We start from the raw sequence: 26,413 nt of genomic DNA on the forward strand, positions 1-26,413 counted from the left end.
AATAAAATCATTTGGAATCAGGGCTTCGGGCAGTGGGAAGGGTGCCACACCTTAAGAACTTTGAGGCAATTGATAATCAAAGAAGTAGACAGAAAGGAGATGAACTGGTAGATGAGGGATCAGGAGTTGATTCCAGTGGAAAGAGAAGGTAAAGAAATCATCTAGTTCACAGCTCTGCAGTTGGCACTTAATTGTTTGTTGAATAAGTGATAAAGAAGCAGTGAGAAAAGAAGATGAGAATTACCACATATGTGAGGAGAGGAGACAAGTTTTGGAGAATTAAGAGAAAAAAATATGGGGAAGAGATAGTATAAGTGGGGAAATGGACATTTCTTCTTAATATGTGAATCTTTAAAATATTAAGAATTCATTCCTGTTTTTTAGATCACATACAAGTTTTGAATCAGCATTTTACTTTATCAACTGGTTATTGCTTCTATTTGAAGAATAAAAATTGTGTTTTTGACTAAATTTGACTTAATTTCCTCTTGCTTTATCAGCTTGAGAGCTAAAAATCACAGGGCTAACTGAAGAATTCATTGCTTTCAAAGATCATATTTGCAAATGCTTCTGGTTTCTTAAAAATAGAAACATGCACATTGTAGTGTCTTATATTCATTTATATGTAATTTTTTTTTAAGTATTGCAGGCTGCATGTACCAAGTAGTTCAGACGACTGGCCTGGATGGAAAAAATCTTCTGAAATTGCTTCCAATTCCCAATTCCCCTGGAAACCTTCTGCCACTAGTTCAATCTTCAGTCACATCTGATACTTCAAAAGGGAATATATCAAATCCAGTTCATGTTACTATTCAGACTCAACTTGCTAGCACTCCTACCACTGCATCCATTCAGTTTCCTGTTTTTCAGGCAACCAATTCTGGAAATTATTTCCTTTCAGCAACAGTTGATAAATCTGAAAATGCTAGAGTAGCCTCGGTGGGGAAAGAAAGTTTGGCTTCAGCTTCAACAGCTCAGAGTAATTCTATGAAAGTTGAAAGACTGGCCTTGCAAAAAATCGCCGTTTCTCCCTCAACTACTCAAGGTGACACAACATACATGTTAGTAAATGCTAAGAACCTACCAGTGACTGTAAAGTCTCCTGTATTACCATATGGACACCATTTACAAATTCCTGCCAATGCTGAAGTAAAATCTCTACCAGCATCATCTTTGCCACCGCCAATTCAGCAGAAGATACTTGCAGCTGCAGCGACAAACACCTCAGGAACAGCAGAAGCTTCAAAAATACCAACTGTTATTTATGTGTCTCCAGTAAATACAGTAAAATCAGTAGTTCCTAAGACCTTTAAAAATATTTGTCCCAAACCTCCAAATCCCACCGAAGCTGCAAAGCCCATGATTCTAAACACTTCACAAACACCTGTGAAAAATCCTGCCACAGATGTAGCTAATAATGAAGGCCAGCAATCTCGAGATACACCAATGAAGTGGGTTGTAAAAGAAAATCCACAATGTTCCCCTTGTCTTGTTCCTGTCAAATCTTCAAACAACATGGCTTCAAAAATCTTAAAAACATTGATGGATATGAAGAATGTTGAAACTAGTTCTTTAAATATGCCTCCATTATGTTCAGGCACCTCGGGTGGAACTCAAGCAAAAATCACACCCATTAAAGATAATGCTTTGGTTATGTTTAATGGGAAAGTCTATCTATTGGCTAAGAAGGGGTCAGAAGTTCTGCCATCTCAAACGGATCAACAGAATTCTGTTGCTTCTGATGCATCACCAAGAAAAGACATGTCACAAACACCTAATTCCAATTCGGTCACAAAAATCACTAATGAGGTTGTAAATATTGTCTTGGCAAAAAATAAGACTATCCCCCAGAAGGAGACAAAGTTGATTTCAGATACACAGCTTGCTTCTGAGCCTGTTCCAAGTTTAGAGAAGAATAATAAAGTGGAGTGTACCTCTCTTTCTGCACAAAGTCCACAGCATGTTACGCAACCCCTTTGTCTAGAGCAGTGTAAGACTGCGCACATAAAACTAAACTTACCAGATGTGGTCAGTCCAGCGCAAAATGCCAAAAAAGAAACAAGTGTCAACCACACGAACGAGAAAAGTTCTTCTGATGATACAACTGTTACATCTAAACATTGTGTTAACACAGATCAAGAACCAAAGGTAATTCTTCCAAGCCAAGCATATGTCTCATATGTTTCTTTGCATGCATATTGAATTATTTTTTTCTAAGTAGGGCAATGATTGTCATCCATGTTGCCTTTTTCTCCCTCTACAGAAACACTGGATGAAGTACTGATTTTGAAATTTATGAAATTGTATTTTGTAGCAACCACTGGGGTTGAAGCATGCAAATAACCTGAGGGAACTGGGAGAGGAGAGTGTAATTGACAAGTCCATGCAGAACCTTGCACTGGAATCACTTTTACCAAGTCCTAAAAATAAGTACAGGCACTCTGGTCTGGAAGAGCTTAGGATTGACATTGCTTATTCAAAGCATAATTAGGTACTTTATATTTTAACCGTAACTCTGATTTTAACATTAGATCTGATCAACATTGTGCTTTTAGAATGACTTTTATATTACATTTTTTTTTGAGAAAAAAAGATATTCTGTTGATTTCTTGAATTAGGAAGGAGGAGGCAGGTGTCTTCTCTTTCTCATTAACTTTTTCAGAGCCAGTTAATTCCTGAGTTCTTGATTTTCTCTTCTGAATACTTTACCTTCTCACCTAAGCTCAGTTCCTCATGAACATAACCATTCATATACATGCCATTTTTAGTACATTCTTTGGTTTTCTCTCATTCTCTTCTGTCATAGAAGTTGTTGAATGGACAAGGAAGTAGACAACTAAGTTCTGATTGTTACTTGCTAGACTGGTTAAACAGGTCAGCTTTTTTAGATATTTTAATTTCCAGAAAGTCATGAAGTAATATTTCTTAATTGTTGTGATTCATTTACTTTTGAATTTCATGTGTATTAGTAGTAGTAACAGCAGCAGTAGTAATTACCTGTTACTCTTTTGGTATAGAATCAAGTCAGACTAGTAAAAATATAATTAAATGAGAAATTGTAGGGAAGCTTTTAAGTTTCACACTGTGGAATTCAATTTTTGGAATGTGGGTGGTAGTACAAGGATTTCCTGTACCTAGCTTAGCCATTTAGGATTTTAAAACATGCTGTTCTCTTTTAAGTAAGATGAGGTAATCAGTTAATTGCAGGTCTGTTGAAACAGCTTGAGTAATTTACAGCATTGTTTATATGTTGTATTCTCTCTCTGATTTTAGAACCAGGGTGAGATGGAGTTTGTATTGGACACATATACTCACAGCAGAAGTCAGAGGGAATCATGTCGGAAGGAGTATGCTGAATTAAGAAAGAATTTTGGTATCACAAAAGATTTGAGAGTGCGCCTCACCCGAATTCCTCAATTTGACTCCACAAGTTTATGTTCCCCTACCAGTTTGACAAACAATATTTCTTCCAAAGAGTCAAAGATAATTGTGGATCTAACATCTGAGAAAGAGGAAGAAAGCCAGGAGGTAAAATAATTTTAAAATGTCTTCTGTAGGTTCCAAAAAAGGAACATAAATTTATTCATTAATATTTTTAAGATTTTTAGCTCTTTTAAGCAGAAAGTTCTTGCCTATGTTTTTAAGTACTTGCCAACAAAAATAAAAACATGAATCCCAAATTAATTTTTTGGAAGGATGTAGTACATGTGTTTTTTTAAGATATGTGATAATGTACTTAATACTTTTTCTTTTTTAATCATAAAGCCAAAAGGAACAACCAGAAGTCACCTAACATTCCTTGTTTCTAGACTGCACTATATCTAAAATCATTTATATAAATAGGTGTTCATCTTCAACTTTTTGTGGCAGCAAAAATTCAGCAGCCTCCCTCACTAAACTTTTTAGGATACAAAATGTTTTTTGATTCACTAAGGAAAAGCTTTCTAACAAACATAGATACCTATCTAAAAGCAAAATGGATTGCTTCGGGAAATACTATTTTCTTTGTAGAGGAAATGAAACTAAAAAAGTTAACTAAGTGAATGAAAGGTCCAAAAAAAGTCCTGAATTACATTAAAGATCTGAATTTTTAATTTTTATTTAATTTTTTTTATTACTCTCTTACCCTACCTTCACTCCATGGAATGGGGAGAGGAAAAACCCTTGTTAACAAATATAAAAGTTAAGCAAAACAAATTCCTGAATTTGTCATGTCCCTAAGATAATCTGGCTCCATTTTATATCCTGCATCTGTCACTTTTGGATCAGGTAATGAGCAGCCTGCTTCATCAATTGGTTCCCTGGAATTGTGGTTAATCATTGGATTAATCAGAGTTCTTATAACTTTCAAAATCATTTTTTCTTTACCATGTTATAAATGTATAATTTTTCTTCTGGTTTATTTTCTTCATTCTAATCAGTTCATGCAAATAGGAGCCAGATTTAATAAGGTAACATTTAACAGTTAAATATAATGTCTTATACTCAGATTAAAAGGAATACTCTCCACAAGTACAAGTTGGGGAAGAAGCAGCTGGACAGCATTTCATTGAAAAAACTTGAGTGGACAGTCAGATTAATAAACTGCAACCATAGGTGCCAAGGGAGATAATAGCTTGACCAGAGTCTGACCCAGTCAGACTATATAACTCAAGTAGTACATATACTTGTCGCTGCTACATTTTAAGAAGTAAATTGACCAACCAGAACACGTTCAGTGTCTGGAGGGGGAGGAGACTAGAAATTATACCAAATAAAGATTGGATGAAGGAATGAGTATGATAATTGGTTTGAAGGACTTTTATGGAAAGAGAATTGGATATCTTTTGTTTGGCTTCTGAGAGTAGAACTAAGAACAGGAGATAGGAAGGGCTAGACAGATTTTGATACAATAAGGAAAAGTTTCTAATTGTAGCCAGTAGAAAGTGCTGTCTCAGGAGATATTGTGTCAGGAGGGGGAGGAGACTAGAAATTATATCAAATAAAGATTGGATGAAGGAATGAGTATGATAATTGGTTTGAAGGACTTTTATGGAAAGAGAATTGGATATCTTTTGTTTGGCTTCTGAGAGTAGAACTAAGAACAGGAGATAGGAAGGACTAGACAGATTTTGATTCAATAAGGAAAAGTTTCTAATTGTAGCCAGTAGAAAGTGCTGTCTCAGGAGATAATGGGGGCCCAATCATTGCCAATTTTAAATAGATCCTGGATCACCATTTGTTGGGATTATATTATAGAGCAGTTTCTTAATCCCTTCAAATTTTTGAATTTCTAATCTTTGCTTTTTTCAAGTGTAAAGCACATTTATCAGATAAAATCAGAAGACATATTCAAAAAATGAAATAATTTGACCTTGGTGTCAGAGGCCTTTCAATGCTAATGTTAATGCATTTGAAGACAGATGTGCAGTATTATATTCAGTTTTCTACTTTGCCTAGGAGCAGAATATCCTGGAGTAAAACCTAGCTTTTGATGGGCCAGATATGTTCCACAGGAGTTTAGGAAAATAATCATTAGGAGTTGTCATGTTTAGTGCTTATTGAGAATGAATGAAACAATCATTCATATTCTCATTTTCATTTCTCCTCTCTATGCCTATCTTTATGTTATTCCCATCCACAGAAGAGAAGGAAATTAGGCAGATTAATTTGTAAGATTCTTTGCTAATAGTATAACTTTGGTTTAGTCATAGTCATTTGAGTTGAATATGAATTAAGTAATAATTGTCTAAAAATTATCAGTGGATTGTAGTTTATTTATTGTGTTATCATACATTAAAGTGGATAATAGTTTTCTCTATTTTTCCTCTTAAAAAAGCAAAGAGATAAAAAAGCATTATAGGAGGAGGGGTAAAATGGAGGAGGTTATGCCCTCCCCATACTATAATATGACATGGGTAAGTGAGACTAACAAAGTGAGCTTGTGACAGATTGATAAAATTCAGGTCAATTTAATGAGCATTTATTAAGTGCCTCCTATTCTAGGTGTTGTGTTAGGTATCCAAAGACAACAAAGAAATAATTCCTCTGCTGAAGGACTTTACATTCTTTTGAGCAGAAACAACAAATATTTATTTGATTAATGCAAAAAAGTTTTTTCCAACTATCAAATTGTGTTAAGCTTGTTAATATGATGTAAATAATACCTTTTTTTTTCTTCCTTTTTTCCTTTTGGGATTTAGCTTACATTACAACAGGACTTGGATAAGAAAAGAAAAGCAAAAACTGTTATGAAGATAGACAGTACCAAGAAGAAGAAATCTGGGAATGATGTGAACTCATCTATGGACACAGGAACTGATCACACCATTCCTCAAGTTCTTAACAGTATATTACCCATTTCAGCTTTATCACCACAGAGTAATAATCTCATTGGTTCCATGAAGTCTTGTCAAGAGAATTCTCCTGAACTAGAACTACATGCCCCAGGTGGCCTTGACAGAGGTACATGTAGTCCAACCTCTGTTTCTTTTGATCAAGACCCTCCAGATAGTCAAGATTGTTATATTGATGAGAGTTTCCCTACAACATTGCCAGAATTGGATGAAACTATACGAGATGAAAAAATAAAAAGACTTAAGCAGCTACTGAAAGAAAGAGAAGCAGCTCTTGAAGAAATTCGTAAAAAGATGCAACAAAGTTAAAAATGTAGCTGTTGACTTGAAAAGATCTTAATGAAGTGTTTATTTCCTCGCTTGTGGTTTTGTATAAATTATTTAAATGTACAGGTAATCTGAAAGCTTTTTTGAATCTAAAACATTGTTTTTGTCACTGAATTACTGAATGTGTTTAAAGGGGTTTAAGAGACTGAAGTAGAACTGTTTGTTCTAAGTAGTTCTAACTTGGAATATCTGAAATTTGTCTTAGATGTGATTTTTTTTTTGTAAAGGAAAATTTGATACTTTTATATAATTTTGATTTGAACTTTCGAATGCTAAGCTTGTCATGTGTCTTTTCCAACAGTTAATTTTGATAAGACTCCAGAAATCCTTTAGGAAGAAAATCTGACCTCTGTTTTTAGCTCTGCCGCAGAATTCTGTAGATAACTTTGGGAAAGTTGCTTAATGATTTTATGTGGTCTTCTTATCTGTAAAATGAAGATAATGATACCTGTTCTCCTACCTCACTCATATATTGAGGATTGGGTGATACATACACACATATATTTTTTTACTCCATGGAAGAAAGGTAGTAATAACCACAATGTTTAAATGTTACAGATTTTTTTTTTTAAGATGAGGACCTTATATTTTGTAGTTTTTACCAGATTGTATCTTGTGATCCGAAACATTTTTGAACCACGAATTAGAATGTATTGTATCTTTGAAGTGGGAATTTCCATTAGGATTTAACTACAATATTTTATTTTTATTTTTTTCTCCTAAATACACCTTTTACCTGGAGTGAAATATGAAACATAGTTTGGTTAGTAACCATTCTTTAGTACATACTCATTGCTTTGGATTGTAACAAACTAACTATGTAGTACATTTTTTAAATTAACAAGAAAACTATTTTATAGCTGCTGCTGAAGTGTAGTCATTGATTTTAGAGGAATTTCAAGCATTGGGGGTGGGAAACATTGAAAGGTGTCATTTTTTTATTTGGTTATTAACAGATTCCTAGGAGGAAGAATTGATTTTGGAGCCAAAAATAATCATTAAAAAAAAAAAAAAAAAAAGCTGAAATTAGTGCCTCCCATCAGTCACCAAAAAAAAAAGATTTCAGTAATGGTCTTAAATTTGACATTGGAAAAGCATCTTCTAGAAACATTCTTTTGCAGTTGGATGATGTCTCAAATTGACCAAGAACAATAATATTGTTAGGGGTATAATCTGTCTTCCTATATTATTTCTCCTTCCTGTATAAATGAAATGCAAGAAGGATAATTTATATCCTTACTGAAAAAACTCCAGCAACTAATAAGGACTTAGGAAGTTATCATGGGGGATATGGTGAGGGAGAGAACCCAGTAAAAGAAATGGTAAGTGTAGTAGAATGAATAATGAATTTTGCGAGGAGATCTGGGTTTAAATAAATACTCATTATAGGTCTGTAACCATGAAAAAGTCATTAAGCTTCTGAGGCCTGTTTCTCCATCTTTAAAACTAGAATTGCCTGCCATAAGGTTGTAAGGAAATTGCTGTGTAAACTTTAAGTACTATATAAATGTAAATTTAATACTGCCATCTTAATAATTAGTTTTTGTAGAAGAGAATAGGAGGAGTTGGACATTTTAATACCCAACGAATACAGGTCTTTAATTTATGTTCTATAGAGACTACAAATACCTATCCAACTCCCTCTGTGTTGTCCTACTTATATAATCCTATACTTCTTATGCAATTTTGATTAAACTTTCCAAAACTTTGCAGAGAGGGGTCTCAGTCTGAAGGATAATAATTCTCTCTTTAAGTTCAGTGTCAGTTTGGCTCTGGGATAGGATATATCAAGAGAACAAAGACATGACTCCTTTAAATTCAGTGAATGTACTTTTTCCCTGAATTAGGGGGAAGAGAAATCAAACCAAAATTGGATTAGGTATAGTTCTGGTATGATAACAACTGGATTTCTGGCATTGATCTATCTGCTACAGCAACAATGAGTAAGGCCCATTAGTGTCCATCAGTAATGAGCAGATCAGTGAATTGTACTTGTGTTTTCATTTCAGTTAACCTGATCCTTATAGCCAAGAGTTCTTAATCTGAGTATTTAAGATTTCAGGAGCCCCATGAACTTGGATAGCAAAACAAACCAAAAAAAACTCATCTTCAGTATAATTTTCATTGTAGTTCTTTGTATTTTGAAGCATTTAAAAACATTCTGAGGATCAAACTGAGACTGTGATACCAAAAAAGGGTCAAAAATCCCTGCTTTAGAAGCATTTGGAACATGGAAGTGGTATTTAAAAACAAAACAAAACACCCAGATGGTTCTATGATCTTTTATATTCAAAAATTCCCCTCAGCACTATAGATTATCACTCATGAATACCTGCTCATGCTGTGCAGTTCTTGTGTTTGCCACAGGTAGTTCATCCAGTGTTCTGAAATTCTTTGAATACTACTGACATTTAGAGAGTTACTAGTAGAGCACGCTGGTGGTCTGCCTATAATCCCTCACTTTCAACATGTGACCAGTCCATTTTCTCCTAGTAGCTTACAGTTCCTTTCTTCTCTCTTAAAGGAGTTTTTCCACCTAGTGATAAGTGGTTTTTGCCATGGTAACCCATGAAACAAACTTTAAAAAAAATAACTGATAAATTATGCTTAGCATCCTTTTGTTTTTCACCTTGCCAGGCTTTTTGCCCACCATTTTGTATTTTGAGACTATAATGAACGGAACAGAATAATGAACAGAAATTACAACACAAGCACATCCACTAATTTGCTGATTATTGGCATAATTTATGTAATTCATAGATTTATTCTAATCAGCATGTTTGTCAGTGTTCTCAGACTCAAATTTTATGTTTGTTAACTACTATTTAAATATTTGTTTCTCTTCATATACTTAATAATTCAGTTGCTGTTAAACAAATATGTAAAGGGTAGAACTGGATAATATGATTTGAGGAAGCTATAAGCATCCTTTAAGTATGGCAGATTTGAGATTCCTGCTTTAAATCATGTTGGGAAGAGTATGTTTATGTATTAATAATGTAAATTCAGAAAGATCCAAAAAAGGGTTGGAAGTAGGTTGTATTGGAGAACCCCAAATAATAAAATAAAGATTTTCCCATCTCTTGGGCAGTTTATAGAATTACCTAGATGATAAAACTCAGTTATAAGATAATCATCTGTAAAGAATTCAGACAATCACTGATGGATCAGCAGCACTGATGGAGTGCTCATTTGAACTCAGAAAATTAGTATTTCTTGTGGCATATGATCTTTTATACTCCATTTACAAAGATGGTACTCTTCTTAGGATATATTTGGTAATGTTTTTGCAGCAGTAATAGTAATAAACTTTTATTTTCATGTTTATTTGATTATTTGTAAACAGACGCATTTGGGAAATGACATGCAATGTGTTGCTGTCTGTGCCATACAAAAGATGTATGGAGTTTGCTAAAATGTTGGTGCCTCGTTGGAAAATGTTCATATTTTTCTTGTTGCATTTAAATAGAACTAGAAAGTTTATACTACTGAGAGTCCTTGTGTCCTGCAATTTCATAGTTTAAGGTTTGTTTATGCATCTGAAAATACTAAGTAATCAACATATAAGTAATCAAATTAACTTTTCCCTTGGAAAGCTTGCACATTTTCTTACTTATTTGACTTTTATTATGCAATTATCTCTAGATGAGCCCATATATCCATTTCCTGGTGAATTTGGAATTCCATATGAATTATAGGGGTTCATTAGGGGAAATTTGGGGTATCTTGGAATAGGAAACGAGGAAATTTTCCTGGACTTCTTAAGGGATCACTTCTTGAATGGAGAACAACTCTTCCATGAGAAATTTTGGTGTTCTTGTATAGAAAAGAGTATTTAGGAATTTATCCAGATCCAGTTTGTCTTATGCATAGAGATAATTATGGAAAAGTTTTTTATTCAGGACAATTGGATTCTTACCAGAGGGTGAGGGAGGAAGACATCTACCTCAGATCTCTAATCCTTGTATGGAAAGTCCCAAGGCTAAGATGACTGATTTTCTAAAGGAGTTTCTCAGTATTTGAACCCATTTTGTGAGTATGGGTCCAGAGCAGAGGAGGGGAGATGATGAGGAGGAACAGAGAGGGTGGAATCTCTCCCCAACACTTAGACTTGGTTTATAGTCACCAAGCCAAATTGATTTGGTTTGCTATTTGAGAGCGAGAATATGACTAAACCTAAATGTGCATTCCACAAGGTCCAAGAATTGCTGTGGCGATCAAATTTCGTTCCAATTTAGGAAGCCAGTTTTCCTTTTTCACCTTTGAGTGTAGAAAGCCCAATCAAGCCTGGAAAGGGGGAAGGACTGATTACTAGGAAGAAGTAATCTTTAGTAAGCTTTATGGAATGCTCCTTGTTTGTTGGGTCTACATTACCTTATTTGTGGGTACGATGGTAATAAGTCTGTACCCATGAGATTGAGACTTCCCCACTGACTGTTTTGATACTGGGGAATCAAGTAAAATGACAATGCTTATGCCTCCCCAGAGACACTAGAATACTCTTCTGAATTGGAAGTGTGGAAAATTTATTCCAGATAAACTCTTGCCTTAACTAAGGATGGTTAGTGAGGGGAGAATAGTGAAATGGATATCTGACTCCTGCAGAATACCTGGAACAATGTCTTTCTGTGGAAAAGTCAGGAGCCCTCTTCTGGGAGAAGCAGAAGAATATGCCCTGAACAAACTAGAAATTGTGGACAGTATCAATTTTGATCGCTAAATGTGTAATGAATGGGAAACTTGTGCTTTGGAGGCATTTGGAAAGCCTGGGCCAGTTTTCCCTGTGACTGTTGGGTATTCCTTCATTCTTGTTGTGAGACCTGTTCGTGGTGTCCAGTGAGAGACAGCCTTATCAGGAGAGATGGCTGTGTGATCCAGGCAACAGGCTGTGGCCTCTGCATCTCTTCCATTCTGGCTCGTGGGAGGCCGTAGAACGTTAGCTTTCCAGAGTCCAGAAGAGGCTGCTTTGGTGGCTGGTGCTGCAGGCTGGATTTGGAGCTGGCCGAGCATCATGGTTTGATGGAAGGAGGAATGACCTTTCCTGGTCCTACCCGCTAATGCTCTCCTCCCTCCTGAAATCAAGTTGTCTACGTGTGTTCTGCCACTTTTAAATCACACAAACGGCACTAACCAGGTCTGTCACAGCATCTGTTACCTAAACTTAACTGGTCTCTTATTTTTCACTATTCCCTAAAAATTGGTCCCTATAGTAAAAGGTATATTGGACTATCAGGAAAGAACATAGGACAGTAGAAGGTGAGATTAGGACTTAACCTGACAGTCGTGGCACATCTATATGAATTTGTTGAGACCAGTCTTATGTAGGATTTGAACTACATTTTGAGCCTACTCCCTCCAGAGACCTAGGTGGTATGGGGGAAAGTATGAGAATAGGGGTTTAATTGCAGCCAGGACAGGTCTTTGTGAATTCCAGAAGGTGAAATGAGAAAGAAGTGATTTTTCTCAACCCTATTAATTATGGAGCCAGACCATTACAGAAGGCATTGTAGAAGTGGCAGGTAAGTCTGGGGGGGCGGGGGGGAACAACATTGAAGTGAATAGGAGTAAAGCAATAAATACAATAAGGGTAAGAGTATGGGTTTTATATTTACTCCTTTGACTTAAGGCAGCCTCCCTGAAGAGAGGCTCTTTGGGAAATACAGTGGATTGTGAGGAAGTCATTGCTAATGATATGAGGCAGCATAGTGAAAAGGAAAAAGCGGTGGATAGAATGACTTTACTGGTCCCAACTCTAAATATATAGGAACCTGTGAACACAGGACCCATAGCCCTAGTGGAAGCTAAAGCCCACTAGAAAGCAAACCACTGTTTTGTTTTGTTTTTTAACATTTTGAAAGCACAAATTTGATGCATAAAATCTTAAAAGTACAAGGGACCTGCCAGCTTTTCACTCACTGAGGAAATCTTAGTAATGTTTCTCAATAAGTATTCAGATAGACATTGTAGTTAGAAGTTTTGATGACTGGGAACTCAACTCAAAAAAAATTCTGACTTGAATTCTCTTTTCCCACTCCCATCCCAACCCCCATTCTCATTCTTCTTATAACTTCTGCCTATAGGTGCTAATTCTGCTTTCTAAAACTAATTTTTTTTTCCATAAATCTTTAACTATTTGAAGACTTGAGATTTTTGACATCCTTCATCATCTTAGTGATTTCAACTCTATCTTAATGTATGAAGCTCAAAATTAATAACACAATCAGATATATTGTGATTGAAGATTATAGTCACTTTGGTACCATTTTTCTAGATCTTATAATTCATACATATATTTAGCCTCCGCTCTTTAAACCAGAGGTGTCAAAAGTATGTGGTCCGCAACACCTCCAAGGTCAGTCCAAACCAGATTGATGATTAACAAAATAATAAAAATATAAAACATGGATAATACACTTAAAAAGCCAATATGTGACCCATAGAAATCTTTATGTATATTTAATGACTCCCATTTCTTTTTGCATTTGACAGCTTTGCATTAGGCAAATTTTAAGTTGCAGAGGAAGTACCAGTTTACATCCATAGTGACTGTTCTTCACCTTGAGATTCTGTCCTTATAAATTTTGTTGAATACTGTGGACTTGGAAAGTTTAGTTTGCCATGGGTCATATCCTTTTAAATGTAACTATACAGAGAATATCAAACTTTGAGTTGAAAAGGACCTCAGAAATTACCTAGTTTATTCAGCATTTTGCCAGGAATCCCTTCTACAATATTGTTGATGAATGTCTGGGTTTGAAGACTTCCAGAAAAAAGTAACATGCTACTTCCTGAGTTGGTGCTTTTTAAAATGTTGAACATTGGTTCTTAGGAACCTTTTTGTTTATTGTTAAGCTGAAATACATTTTCTACAATTTCCATCTACTGGGGCCAAACAGAAGTCCTTTTCTTTCTGCAACTTGATAACTTGAAATACTTGCAGTTCATCATTTTGTCCTTGCTAAGTCTTTTCTAGGCGAAACATCCATTGACTAAACATTATTGTTGTTATTTCAGTCATATTTGACTTTCTGTAACCCCATTTGGGGTTTTCTTAGCAGTGGAATGGTTTTCGGAGAGGTTTGCCCTTTCCTTCTCCAGCTCATTTCACAAATTAGAAATTTGAGGTAAACAAAGTTAAATGATTTGCCCAGGGTCCCTTGGCTAAAAATTGAGTACTTGCATCATTCAATCTTAGGTGGCAACCAGTCCCTTTACTATTGACCTACTTTTGTCTTCCTGAACATGCTCCAGTTTGTCATTGTGATAGGATTGGCCAGTAAGTGGATGCCAGCTCTATTCTTCCCCAAAATCATGATTATAAAAAAGATTACCCTTTGACAAAAGGTCCCCTCATCTGCTCTGACAATAGTTCTTATTAAAGGAACATAGTGAAGTAGAGTGCTGGAGATAAGAGACCTATGTTCGAATCTTGTCTTAAGCCCTAGTTTTGAGAACATAAACCAGTTACAAGTGCTCAGAATTCCTTTTCTTCCCACATTGTTTACCTCACAGTAACTTTGAAGAGAATGTTTTGTGATCCTTGAGGCACTTGTCAGAAAATTTTCCATTGCTGTCACTCATTCATTTCAATGCTATGTATATGATCTTATAACTTATATATGGAAAGAAGAATCAGAATTTCTTTTAAAAAGAACCCATGGAGTCCACAATCTATTTTTTCCTCTTCTCTATGACTTCTAAACTGTCTGCCATCTCTACCTATACTCCAATTAAGTGCAGAATGTTTTCTTTCAGTGGCTTTTCAGTGAATAAGGCACGGTAATGTACCTGAACAATTTGCCTGAATATAGTAACATGCTTGGAGATGGTTAAGACTTCTTGCTAAAGCCGGCATTTTCTTAGTAAACTTGCTCTCAAAAATCTGCATTTGTTAGAATGGACGCTGGAAGAGAACTAATGAGAATTATATCTCACAACTTTAGTAGATCTGTATGCTTTCTAATTCCTGGTTGGATACAGTTTATACCTGGTGAAATGGTCAGATACTACTTAAGATATGACAGTTTTGCCCTCCTCCAGAGGAAAAAATATAGATAAGTTTTAAAGGATTAATAATTCTCTAAGAATAATTAATATTCTCTAATGACTAAAAAGTCATTAATAATGATTGAGAAGATTTTTTGAATACAATAAGCACAAGTCTCACTTTTAGATAACATCTACTACTCTCTGGACTAGTAAAATCATTATTGCTATCTTCAGGATCCTTTCAATCCAGATGAAGGATGTCCTTCAGTACTTTTGTGCATGGGATCAGTCAGTTTGGAATAACAATATGGTACAATCTAAACTCAGGCTTCTGCTTCAGCACGATTAACTTCTTTTGAAGTCTTTGAGCATTTTTGCCTTTTTTATGTCATCACAGTCCATTGTCAGCCATCTTGCTCTTGTCACCAGCCATCCACAGACAGCAGAGGCAGAAAAGGCTGATGAAACGAAATGGTGCTCTTGGCATTTTGGGGTGAAGCTCCAAACCCTCATGATTGTGACCCGGCCTCCAGTTACCTCATATATCCTGCCTGCCTTAGGTATCATTATTGCTTCAGTGTCATCTGGCTTTCAGGGACAGCCCATTTGCATTCATGTTTGCTTTCTTGGGCTGGTAATCAGGCCATAAACATTTGTTAAGTACCTGCTGTGGTAAGGCACTGTACTAAGCACTGGAGATTGGGAAAAAAAGAGGCTCTCAGGACAGTCCAGGTTGTTAAGGGGCTCACGAGCAAAAATATACAAATTAATTTATGCATCATAAATAGAAAATAATTGAGAAGGAATTTAGAAGGGTTGAGAAAGTTTTCTTTAGAAAATGGGATGTTGGGGCGGCTAGATGACACAGTGGATAGAGCACCAGCCCTAAAGTCAGGAGGACCTGGGTTCAAATCTGGCTTCAGACACTTAACACTTCCTAGCTATGTGACCCTGGGCAAGTCACTTAACCCCAATTGCCTCAGCAAAACAAATAAAATAAAATAAAATAAAAATGGGATGTTACTTAGGACTTGAAGCTATGTAAAAGAAAAGTCAAGAGACAAGGAGGGAGCTACTGCAGGCAGGGTAGATAATCTAAAAATGCATGAGTTGAGAGATGGATTGGTTTGTTCATGGAACAGCAAGAACAGTAGATGAAAGAATACATGGAGGGGAGGGACAGGGACATATAAGATATAAGAACCTTGGAGAGGTGGGAAGGGGCTACTAGGTTTTGAAAGGTTCTGCATATCAAAGGATCTGCATTTGTTCTTGGGGGTGTTAGGGTTTTATTGAAGTTCATTGAGTGAGCATGAGTGTATGTATGACAGGTCAGATCTGCCTTTTAGGAAATCACTTTGGTGGTTGAATGGAGAATGGATTTGATTGGAAAGGAACTTGAGGCAGGCAGAAACACCATTGGGCTCTCGTGGTAGCCCAGATTTGAGGTGATGAGAGTCTATACCAGAGGTGACGAGTCAAAAAAGAAAGGGAGCAGATTTGGGAGATGTTGGAAAGGTGAATCAACAGGCCTTGGCAGCAGATTGGATATAGGATAGAAGGTGAGGTGAGGAGAAAGATGAGAATATAGGATATAAAGTGAGGTGGGGCATCTAGGAGGAGTTCTAGATTGTAAGCCTGAAGATCTGGGAGGATAGTTTATTCTCTGCATCACAGGGAAGTTAAGAGGGCTTAGGGGGAAAGACGAGTTCCCATTTTGGATCTGCTGAGTTTAAGATAACCACTAGATATTCATTTTAAGGAATCTGAAAGGCCATTAGAGATGCAAGATTGGAAATTAGCAGAGTTTGGTCCAAGATAGGTAGATTTGAGAATCATTTGTACAGAGAAGGGTATTAAACTCACAGGAGGTGATAGATCGCCTAGTGAACTAATACAGAGGAAGAAGAAATGAGGGCCTAGAACAGAAGCCTAATGGATGCCTACAGTTAGGAAGTACGATCTGGTGAAGTGATAGAGGTATCTTCAAGTGTGTGAAAGCTTCTGTGATATGGTAAAGTCCAGGGAATCAGATACAGTGCTGGGAAAATAGATAAGATACTCTTGGGTTCACTGTCTAGTACACTGACATTCACTAGTTCATGATTATTTTTAATTAATTCAAATCAAATACTTCTTTGTTATTTCTTTCCAGTGTAGTCTACCCAAAGCTCAGCTTTCAGTGTCCAGAACTTTCTCCTTCCTGAGTCAATATTTGGCTCTTTGCTCTGCTGCCAGGGTTCATGCTTCTTGAAGCTGCTTCTGGCCGTTCTATATCTAGGTCTGTCTGGAATGTGTCAGTGACCTTAACTGTGCATCTCTTTATGAAACTGGCTTTCTGACTGATGCTGGGAAGTCTCCCTCTAGATAAGTGCTAGATGCCATGACCAATGTGGGAAGGCAGAAAAGAAAAATCTTTCCTCCTCAAGTGAAAAGATGGGTTCTTCTCTAACTTGTGCCTTTACCATTTTCAGTACTCAGACTTTTCTGACTTCCCTTCTCTGGACAAGACAGAGGGTTACAATGAAATTGCCCATTATGCCTGTCTGTGTGGTTTTCAGGAAACTTGGGCTCAGCTTGGATTAGTATATTATTGGGTTAAAAGGAGGTAATAGTGATCCAGGCTTGATCTATTGCCTTAGAGGTCTGGTTAGAATCTGAGAGGAAAGGATGACTGGAAGAGCCATTATGGGAGGCTTTATTAGTGGTCAATTCCTTTCTTCTAACTGTAGGTATATATAAGGATTTTAGCCTGGGCTCTCTTCACTACTCCAAATCCACTCTGTTGCCGAATTCTGTCAGTTTAACTTTTACCCTCATCACTTTACTTCTGGATTATTGCAATAACTTGCTAATGGGTCTGTCTGCCTTGAGTCTCTTCCCACTCCAATCCATCCTCCACTCAGTGAATAAAGTGCCAGTCCCACCATGGCTTTTGCCTCATTCTCTTCATCAATTAGCAAACTCCAATGGCTTCCTATTGCCTCCAGGATCAAATATAAGCTGCTTTGTTTAACATTCAATTAGCCTTTCATAACCTAACTCCTATCTTTCCATTCTTCTTACACCTTATTCCCTAACACATATTCTTTGATCCAGTGACACTGACCTCCTTGCTGTATTCCCATATTGGACATTCCATATATATATATATGTGGTCAGATATATATATATCTGCCTTATTTTATATATATATATATATGCCTTATTTTAGCCTCGAGTCTTATCAGCACTCTGGCAGGAAGTAAGAAGTAATTTTTATCATAGTTCTTCTGAAATCGTAGATTCCTATTGTTGAGAGTCCTTAAGATTTCAGATTAGGGGTAGCCACCCAGTTAAAATTTCCCAACATTCCCCTCCAAATAACTTTAAAATAATGCCTCAAATTAAATGTATTAAATTGAATCAACATAATGTCTCAAATTTAGAGCAGCAGAGTCAATAAAAGGTTGAGGTGAGAAAATTTTTCTGACCTAAGAATTTTTAAGAGGTTAGCAGGAGTTTGTGTCATTGGGGTGGAGAGCATTATGGAGCCTACATACATGGAGGCAGCCACAGTCCACAGCAACAGCTTCAGGAGCTCAGCCCAGGGAAGGTAAAGGCATCAGACAACTGCTTAGAAAAAAGATTATAGGGGACTCCTTGCTGACACTGGGGATAGCTGGCACTGATTGACAGTCCTATTACCCATATACAATTCTGGGTTGCAGTTCCAGAGAGAGGCCCTGATGGTCAATCAAAGGGATCAGGAGCCCTGGATACAGTTCCAAAGCAAAGAGAGCAGTAGTGCTTTTGGCTTCAGTGGATTGGGACACTGAAGCCAAAAGCACTACTGCTCTCTTTGCTTTGGAACTTTGGAAGGGGATTGGGACCCTTCCTGGCTAAAGACCAGCACACAGATCCGGAGAGCAGTGACTATACTTCTTCCGGAATTACCCTACCTTGAAAGTACTTAAAACTGCAAGCCTCCAGAATTAACTCTGAAAACAGAAGTACAAAAAGCCTGAAACTTAGAATAGTACCTCCCCATCCCCAAGTGAGCAAAGCCCAACTTGAACATAAAGTTCAAAGTTGAGATGAACAAACAACAAAAATCTGACCACGAAAAAGCGACTATAATGGCAGGGAAGACGATGTAAAAACTACCAAAAAAATCCTCAGAGAAAAATGCTAATTGGACTCAAACCCAATAAGAATTACCAGAAGATTTAAAGAGACAAAAGTAGTGGAGGAAAAACTGAGAAAAGCAATAAGAACAGTGCAAGAAAATTATGAAAAGAGAACTTAAAAGAGGCACACAAAAAATAAGGAAGAAAACACCATCTTAAAAATAAAATTGATTGTTGTTCATTCTCAGAGGACCAAATACATCACTATGTTGAGATCAAGGTACAGTGTGTTCTACTATAGCTAATCAGACCACTATGAGCTGGGAAGACCCTACCAGAGATCAGGCACAAATAATACTCGTGAACAATTGAAATGAAAATGGCTGTAAATTTCTACATCTCACATTTTGGTTTTGCTCATAGAGTACAGCGCTATTTTTTTGATGAGGGCATATTATGCTGGACCATCCTGTGCAAATGTCTTCCAAGTCATGCAGTCAATTCCAAAGTTATTCTGAGATACCTTGAGAATGTCATTGTACCAGTTCTTCTGACCTTTATGTGAGCCCTTATGTGACTTTTCCTTTTTTAAAAATTTTTTTTAGATAAACATATGCTTAGCATTTGAACAATGTGACTAGCCTATACAAATTGCACACTCTTTAGTAAGAGTTTGAATGCTTGGTAATTCAGCTCAAGAAAGCACTTTAATGTTGGGTACCCTGCCTTGCTATGAGATCTTCAGAATCTTCCTTAGACAATTCAAATGGAAGCAGTTCAATTTTTTGCCATGGTGCTGATAGACTTCAGATTTTACAAGCATGCAACAATGAATTCAGTACAACAGTTTTCTAGATCTTCAATTTGGTAAGTAGTCTAATGCCTCTTCTCTCCCATACTTTCCTTAGGAACCTCCCAAACACTGAGCTAGCTCTAGCAATGTGTGCACCTACCTGATCATCTATGTGAACATCCCTGGAAAGTATGTTGCCAAAGTAAGTGAACTTATCCATAACAATCAAAATTTCTTCATTTGCTATAGACAATGGTTTTATGTATGGATGCTGGTGCTGGCTGGTGGAGAACCTTTTTTTTTTTTTTTTTTCTGGTGTCGATTCTAAGGCCAAAAATAGTACAAGCAACAGAGAAAGGATCCATGCTCTGTTGCATCTCAGTCTTAGAGTTTGGATTGTGTGTGCAAAAAAAGTCACATATCAACTTCTCCCTTCACTTTTGTTTTGACTTGTAGCTTTTTCAAGTTAAAGAATTTGCCATCAGTGTGGTAGCTGATCTCAATGCCATTTTCATCCTCATTGAAGGTATCTGACAACATCACCGAAAACTTCTTGTTAAAAAGCATGGAAGTAAATTACAAAGTCCTATTTCACTCCATTGGTGTCTGGGAAAGCACGAAAGCATTGTTCATTAAGCAGAACCCAGGTAATCATGGCATCATGAAACTTGCATATATTGATGAACTTCTCCAGGCAAAATTTGCCATAATTTTCTACAATCCCTCATAACTGACAGTATCACAAGGCTTGGTCATATCAATGAATGTTGTGTACAGACCTCTATTTTGCTATAGGTATTTCTCCTAAAGTTGAAAAAGCAAAAAAACACTATACTGACTATTCTTCGACTCTTTCTGAAGCCTTACTGACTCTCAGGTAGATCGTCATCTTCCAGGTGAAGGATCAACTTATTAAGGAGGATTCTGGTAAGAATCTTGCCAGTTGTGACTAAGAGAAAGACCCCCCCCCATTTTGTCACAGAATAATCTATTTCCTTTATATTTATAGAGATGGATGTTGAAGGTATTCTTCAACTTCTAGGGGATCTCCTTCTCTTGCCGTATAAACCAGAAAATTTCCATCAGCTTTTGTATGAGCAGTGAACTCTCTTGTCTTTCAAATCTCAGCTGGAATAAAATCATTTTGCCACATTAGAGAAGCCTAATGGTGTTTAAAACTTCTTTAGTTAAAAGGTAGACCACAATTGAATCTAATATAAGGTAGAGGATCAGTGGCTCCAGCATTGATTGATGAGAGTCTATTGAGAACACAATGGAAGTATTCAGTCCATCTCTCCAGGATCATCTCCTTATCCCTAATAAATATGGCCAAATCAACTTTGAAGAGTTGAGATGCACTGTAAGTCTTTGGCCCAAAAATAGCCTTCAGGGCATCATAAAAGTGCATTGGATTGTTATTGTTGGTATAAAACTGAATTTCATCTGAGCCAAGAATCTTGATCTCTTTAAGCTTTGCTCACAGTTTATTTTTGATGGAGTTAAGCACTGACTTCTCAAAAAAACCCACAAACTATTCTGCTGGTAAATCATGTAGAGTTCTCATTTTTTGTTTATCAGCTCCTGAATTTCCCCATCATTTTCATCAAGTAAAACTTGATGTTTGCAAGTGTTTTAACCCCAGATGAGTAAGTGCAGCACTGTATACCAAATCTCTGAAAGCTGTCCACTCACTTTTTGTTCCACGGTTGCCAACTTTGTGTTGGCTCAGCTTTACCTCCAAATTAGTAATGAACACTTGGAGAAATACTCTAATCTGTTAGCATTAAGAACATTGTCTTGCCTCGGGATTGCCACTTTCCTGTTTAATTTAGAAAAGATAAATCTATCACTAGTCCAGCACTCTGTGCCACATAGCACCTTCATTATTCTCACATCCTGGTTATCTCTTCTCTTTACAGTGATATAATCTCTTAAATGCCAATATTGTTCTGTAAGGATGAATCCACAAAATTATTGCATTTAGTTAAATGGAAGATAGTGTTAGTAATTGGAATTATGGTCATGAGACTCGTAAGTCTTTAGTAGTAAGTGACCATTGCTATTGTTATCTCCAGCTCCATTACTCCCAACAACTCCCTACCATGATAGTCTCTGCCTACTTGGGTGTTAAAGTCATCCAGAATTATAAGCTTGTCATCTCTTGGTACATTGGTGATGGTGGCCTCCAGATCTTCATGAATATTTTTTTTTTTACTTCAACAGGGTTTGTTATGGTTGGAGTATACACACAGATGATGGTAGTATAATGCTTTCCTGCAAGAGGAAATCACATTGCCACAAGACTGTTGTTCATTCTTTTTGGGAAACATACAAGCTTATTGATCAGATTAATTTTGAATGAAAAATCTATGCCACTTCCTGGCTCTCCCCATCACTGTGGCCACTCGAGAAAAAATGTATATCCAATTCCACCTTTGGGAATTTGGCCGTCATGTATCAGTCTTGTTTCACTCAGACTGCAATTTGGATGGGGTAGCTACTAAATTTTCTTTCCCAAGAGCTGTTCATCTTTCAGATCTACTGGATTTTATGTTGTCCATCAATGCGCACATATTCAATGTACTGATGATGAGTAGAATTATCTTTGCAGAAGTTTTTGTACCTTTTTTTGGCATTTTCACTGCAGGTGGTATTGTCACCTGCTGCGGTAAGCAGCCCAGAGTTGGGTGAAGTAGACAATTTTTAGGGAACTTTTTCTAGCTCTTTTCTCCATGCCAGAAGTTGAGCAGTGCAGACCTTTAAAAAGGCTACTTAGACACCCAAGGGACTGCTGAATCCTACTTCTGCTTCAGCCAGTAAAAAGACAACCCTATAGTCTGAACTGTCTGGTTGTAAGGTTGTGACTACAGACCCCAGTGATCTGTACCTGCTGCTTCATCACTTGCCTGTTGCCACAGGGCTTTGAAGTGGGTAAAAATGGCATGGGTGATGACTTTTGATTCATGCATTAACTGGATTTAAGTGAGGCAGAGTTGTGCAAAGTTTGCTAGTCTAGTAATCTCTCCCAGTCATTAGAGTCCAGTGGCAAGACCCAAGAATAAAGATGACTGGCAGTAGCCTGAGATGCAAGGATGACTCGGGCTTCCTTAAGGAGCTCTGAGTGCTCCACAATGCCTGCTTCAGCTGTTTCCATGGCCAGTGGAACAAATTGTTCTCATCTGCCCATTCTCCCAGGGGAAGTCTTTACATGCTTGAGGGAGACACCCCCTTAACTCATTGATGGGTTTGAGACCTCTCAGTTATCGTTAACCTAGTTTAGCCTGTCTGCCAAAATGGTTTCCAGGTTCTCACTGCTGTGCATCCTACAGCCTCTTGGAGCCACAGATAAGAGTTGGGTGAATCAAATGAACACCAGAGGTGGAAAACAGCTCTGAAAAGGACTCCAACTGACCTCACATCTCACAAGGTGCTAGTTTTTCCTGAACACCCTACACTCCAGTCAAATGGTTTAAAAAAAAAAAAGGGGGGCTTAAAAATCCATTGAAAAGAAGAACATCTTAAAAAGTAGAATTGTTCAAATGGGAAAAGAGGTACAAAATGTCACTGAAGAAAAGAGCTCCTTGAAAAGCAAAATTGGTCAAATGGTAAAAGAGGCACAGACATCTACTGACGAGAACTTCTTGAAAAGTAGAATTGTCAAAATGGAAAAAAAAAAAGGTAAAAAGTCTTACTAAAGAAAATAATTCCTTAAAAATTAAAATTGGACAGGGGCAGCTAGGTGGCAAAATGGATAGAGCATCAGTCCTGAAGTCAGGAGGAACTGAATTCAAATCTGGTCTCAGACACTTAACATTTTCTAGCTGTGCCTGGGCAAGTCACTTAACCCCAATTGCCTCAGTTCCTCCCCCCCCGCCCCCAAAAAAATCGAATTGGGTAAGCAGAAGCTAATGACTCCATAAGACATCAGTAATCAATAAAACAAAGTCAAATGAGTGAAAAAATAAGAAAATGTGAAATATCTCATTGAAAAAACAACTAATTTGGAAAATAGATTGGGGAGAGATAATATGAGAATTCTTAGACTCCCTAAAAGTCTTTATCAAAGAAAGAAGCTAGATAACATATTTCAAAAAATTATCAAGGAAAATGATCCTGATATCTTAGCTCCAAACACTAATGCAGAAACTGAAGCTCTTGAAAGACATTTTAAATTGGGATGCTAATGAACTATTGGTGGACTAGTGAACTGATCCAACCATTCTGGAGAACCATTTAGAACTATGCCCAAAAAGTATAAAAGTGTGCAAACCCTTTGATCCAGCAATATTACTACTAGATTTGTATCTCAAAAATGAAAGAAAAAGGAAAAGGAACTGATATGTATAAAACAATATCAGTTCTTTTTGTGGGGCAAAGAATTGGAAATTGAGGGGAAGCTCATTAATTGGAAAATAGCTGAATAGGTTGTGGCATGTGATTGTGATTGAGTATTATTATTCTATAAGAAGTGACGATAGGCGTGGTCTCAGAAAAAAACATGGTAAGATCTATGTGAACTGATACAAGGTGAAGTAAGAAGAAATGAGTAAATGCAATACAATAATGATGATCAACTGTGAAATACTTGGCTATTTTGAGAATACAACAATTCAAGACAATTCCAAAATACTTTTGATGAAAAAATGCTAAAAACACCCAGAGAAAGAATTGATAACTCAGTGCAAATTTAAGTTTTTTCACTTTATTTTTCTTGCTTTTTTATATATGGCTAATATGAAAATATGTGTTGGAGGGTGGAGCCAAGATAACAGAGAGTAGATAGGTCTTTGAGCTCTTCGTGGCTTTCCTCAGAATCAACACCAGATCAAGCCTTTGAACTGGTTTTGGAGTAATAGAATCCACAAATATTTGGATTTAACAAGTTTCTAGCAGAAGGTTATTTTGGAAGAACTTTGAGAAAAGTCTGTATCAATTGGGCTACAGAAGGAGGTGCCCAGTGTAGGCACAGTACAAGGAGACCCAGAGCAGAGAAACCTCTACACACCAAGGGAATCTACTGGAAAACTCTTAGCCAAAATACAGCAGTGTTGGCTACTCTGTCCTTGTTCAGAAGCCAGTGGATAAGCACACTAGCGTGAGACCTTCAACACAATTACCAAAGGCAAATAGTGAGCCCCTGAATCCCAGCATAAGAAGTGGGACTGGCCATGCCCACCCAACTTGGGAAGGTAGCCAGCAGTACCAGCCCTCCAGGATAGTGTGAAGCCACTGTTGCCTGTAAAGGATACTTGGAACAATTTCCCCTTTGCCCTAAGAGCACACCTCAATCTTTAAAATGAGCAGAAAAACAAAAAGAGCTCTAAGGATAGATAGTTATTGTGGAAACAGGGAAGAACATATCTCAAACCCTAAGGACACTAAGGGGAAAACATCTCCAGATGAAGCCTCAAAAGATGATATATGTTGGTCTCCAACTCAAAGGATTTTTTTGGAAGAATTCAAAAAGAATCTTAAAAGAGATTTGGAAGAAAAATAGAAAAAGGAAATGAGAGCTTTGCAGGAGAGTTTGAAAAAGGAAACACAAATTATTTGAAGAAAATTTTAAAATTGCATTTGGTGAAATGGTAAAAGAAAACTACTCCTTGAAGAATAGAATTATATGAAATAGAAACACAGAACAGCTTCCTAAAAAATAGAATTGGTGAAATGGAAAAAAAAAAAAAAACAACAAAACAACTCATTTAAACTTCAGTTGGCTAAATGAAAAAGGAGATAAAAAAGCTAACTGAAGAAAATTGTCCACTGAAAATTAGAATTGAACAAATGGAAATGAATGATTCAATGAGACATCAAGAATCAGTCAAATAAAAGAAAAAAAAGAAGAAAATGTAAAAAAAAAAAAAATGAAAAAAGAAAAAACGAATTGGAAAAACAATTGAGCTGGAAAATAGATCCAGGAGATTTTTTTTCTTTTTTTTTTATCATGGTTTTCAGGTAATCCAATAATTCTTAGATTGTCTGTCCTGAATCTAAAAACATTTTTCAAGAAATCAAGGAAAATTACCCTGATATCTTAGAACCAGAGAGTAAAACAGCCATTGAAAAAAATCCAATAATCTCCTGAAAGAGACCCCAAAATAGAAACTCCAAGGAATATTGTAACTAAATTTCAGAATTATTAGATCAAGGAAAAAGTATTGCAGACAGCCAGAAAGAAACAATTCAAGTATCAAGGAGCCACAATCAGGATTAACCAGGACCTAGCAGCTTCCACTTTAAAGGATTGAAGGGCCTGAAATATGATATTCTGAAAGGTAAAGGAGCTTTGGACTACAAAAATCAATTGTTCCACAAAATTAAGCATTATCTTTTAGGTAAAATTTTAATTTATTTTTGATGAAAAGACCAGAGCTGATCAGAAAATTTGATTTTCAAATACAGAACTCAAGAGAAGGATAAAATAAAAAGGGAAGAACAAGAAAAACTAACTCTTGAGAACTGTATCTTTGTTAAGGGTATACTTAGAGGATGTAGGTATGATTTGACTTTAGTGTGATGATATAAAAGAGAAACTAGGAGTGGAAAAGGGATTGTACTGAAAGAAGAGGAAAGGAGAAGAAATAAAATGGGGTAAATTAAATCACATGAAAAGGCAAAAAAAAAAATCCCCTATTAAAATTGAGGGAAAGAAGGGAGGGGGTTGAGCATCATGTGAACCTTAATCTCATCAAATTTGGCTCAAAGAAAGAATATTAGACATATTTAATTTGGTAGAGAAACTTGTCTCACCCTATAGAGAAGTAGGAGGGGAAAGGGGAAAGGGAAGGGGGAGGCTAATAGAAGGGAGAAGAGAAATAATAAAGGAAAGGGATAAGAAAGAGAAGAGGGACTGTAAAAGG

General features: G+C 36.6%; 1 protein-coding gene across 2 annotated transcripts in view; it reads left to right on the top strand.

The window, feature by feature from the left end:
• The window catches only part of LRIF1 (ligand dependent nuclear receptor interacting factor 1), a 53,209-nt gene extending 27,030 nt beyond the window's left edge, over positions 1–26,179 (top strand). The window contains exons 2-6 of one of the 2 annotated variants that reach the window (XR_007953103.1): positions 642–2,148; positions 3,274–3,528; positions 6,183–6,728; positions 19,669–19,755; positions 20,010–26,179. Coding sequence is in view for 1 of the 2 variants with exons in the window: in XM_051993064.1 (XP_051849024.1) it covers positions 642–2,148; positions 3,274–3,528; positions 6,183–6,644 (2,224 nt within the window). In the remaining variant the exon portion in view is untranslated. Of the gene's footprint in view, positions 1–641; positions 2,149–3,273; positions 3,529–6,182; positions 10,155–19,668; positions 19,756–20,009 lie in introns of those variants that run through there. The other variant, XM_051993064.1, reaches the window with a different exon arrangement.
• Positions 26,180–26,413: the final 234 nt, after the last annotated feature.

Source organism: Antechinus flavipes, chromosome 4, assembly GCF_016432865.1.
Source record: "Antechinus flavipes isolate AdamAnt ecotype Samford, QLD, Australia chromosome 4, AdamAnt_v2, whole genome shotgun sequence".
NCBI lineage: Eukaryota > Metazoa > Chordata > Mammalia > Dasyuromorphia > Dasyuridae > Antechinus > Antechinus flavipes.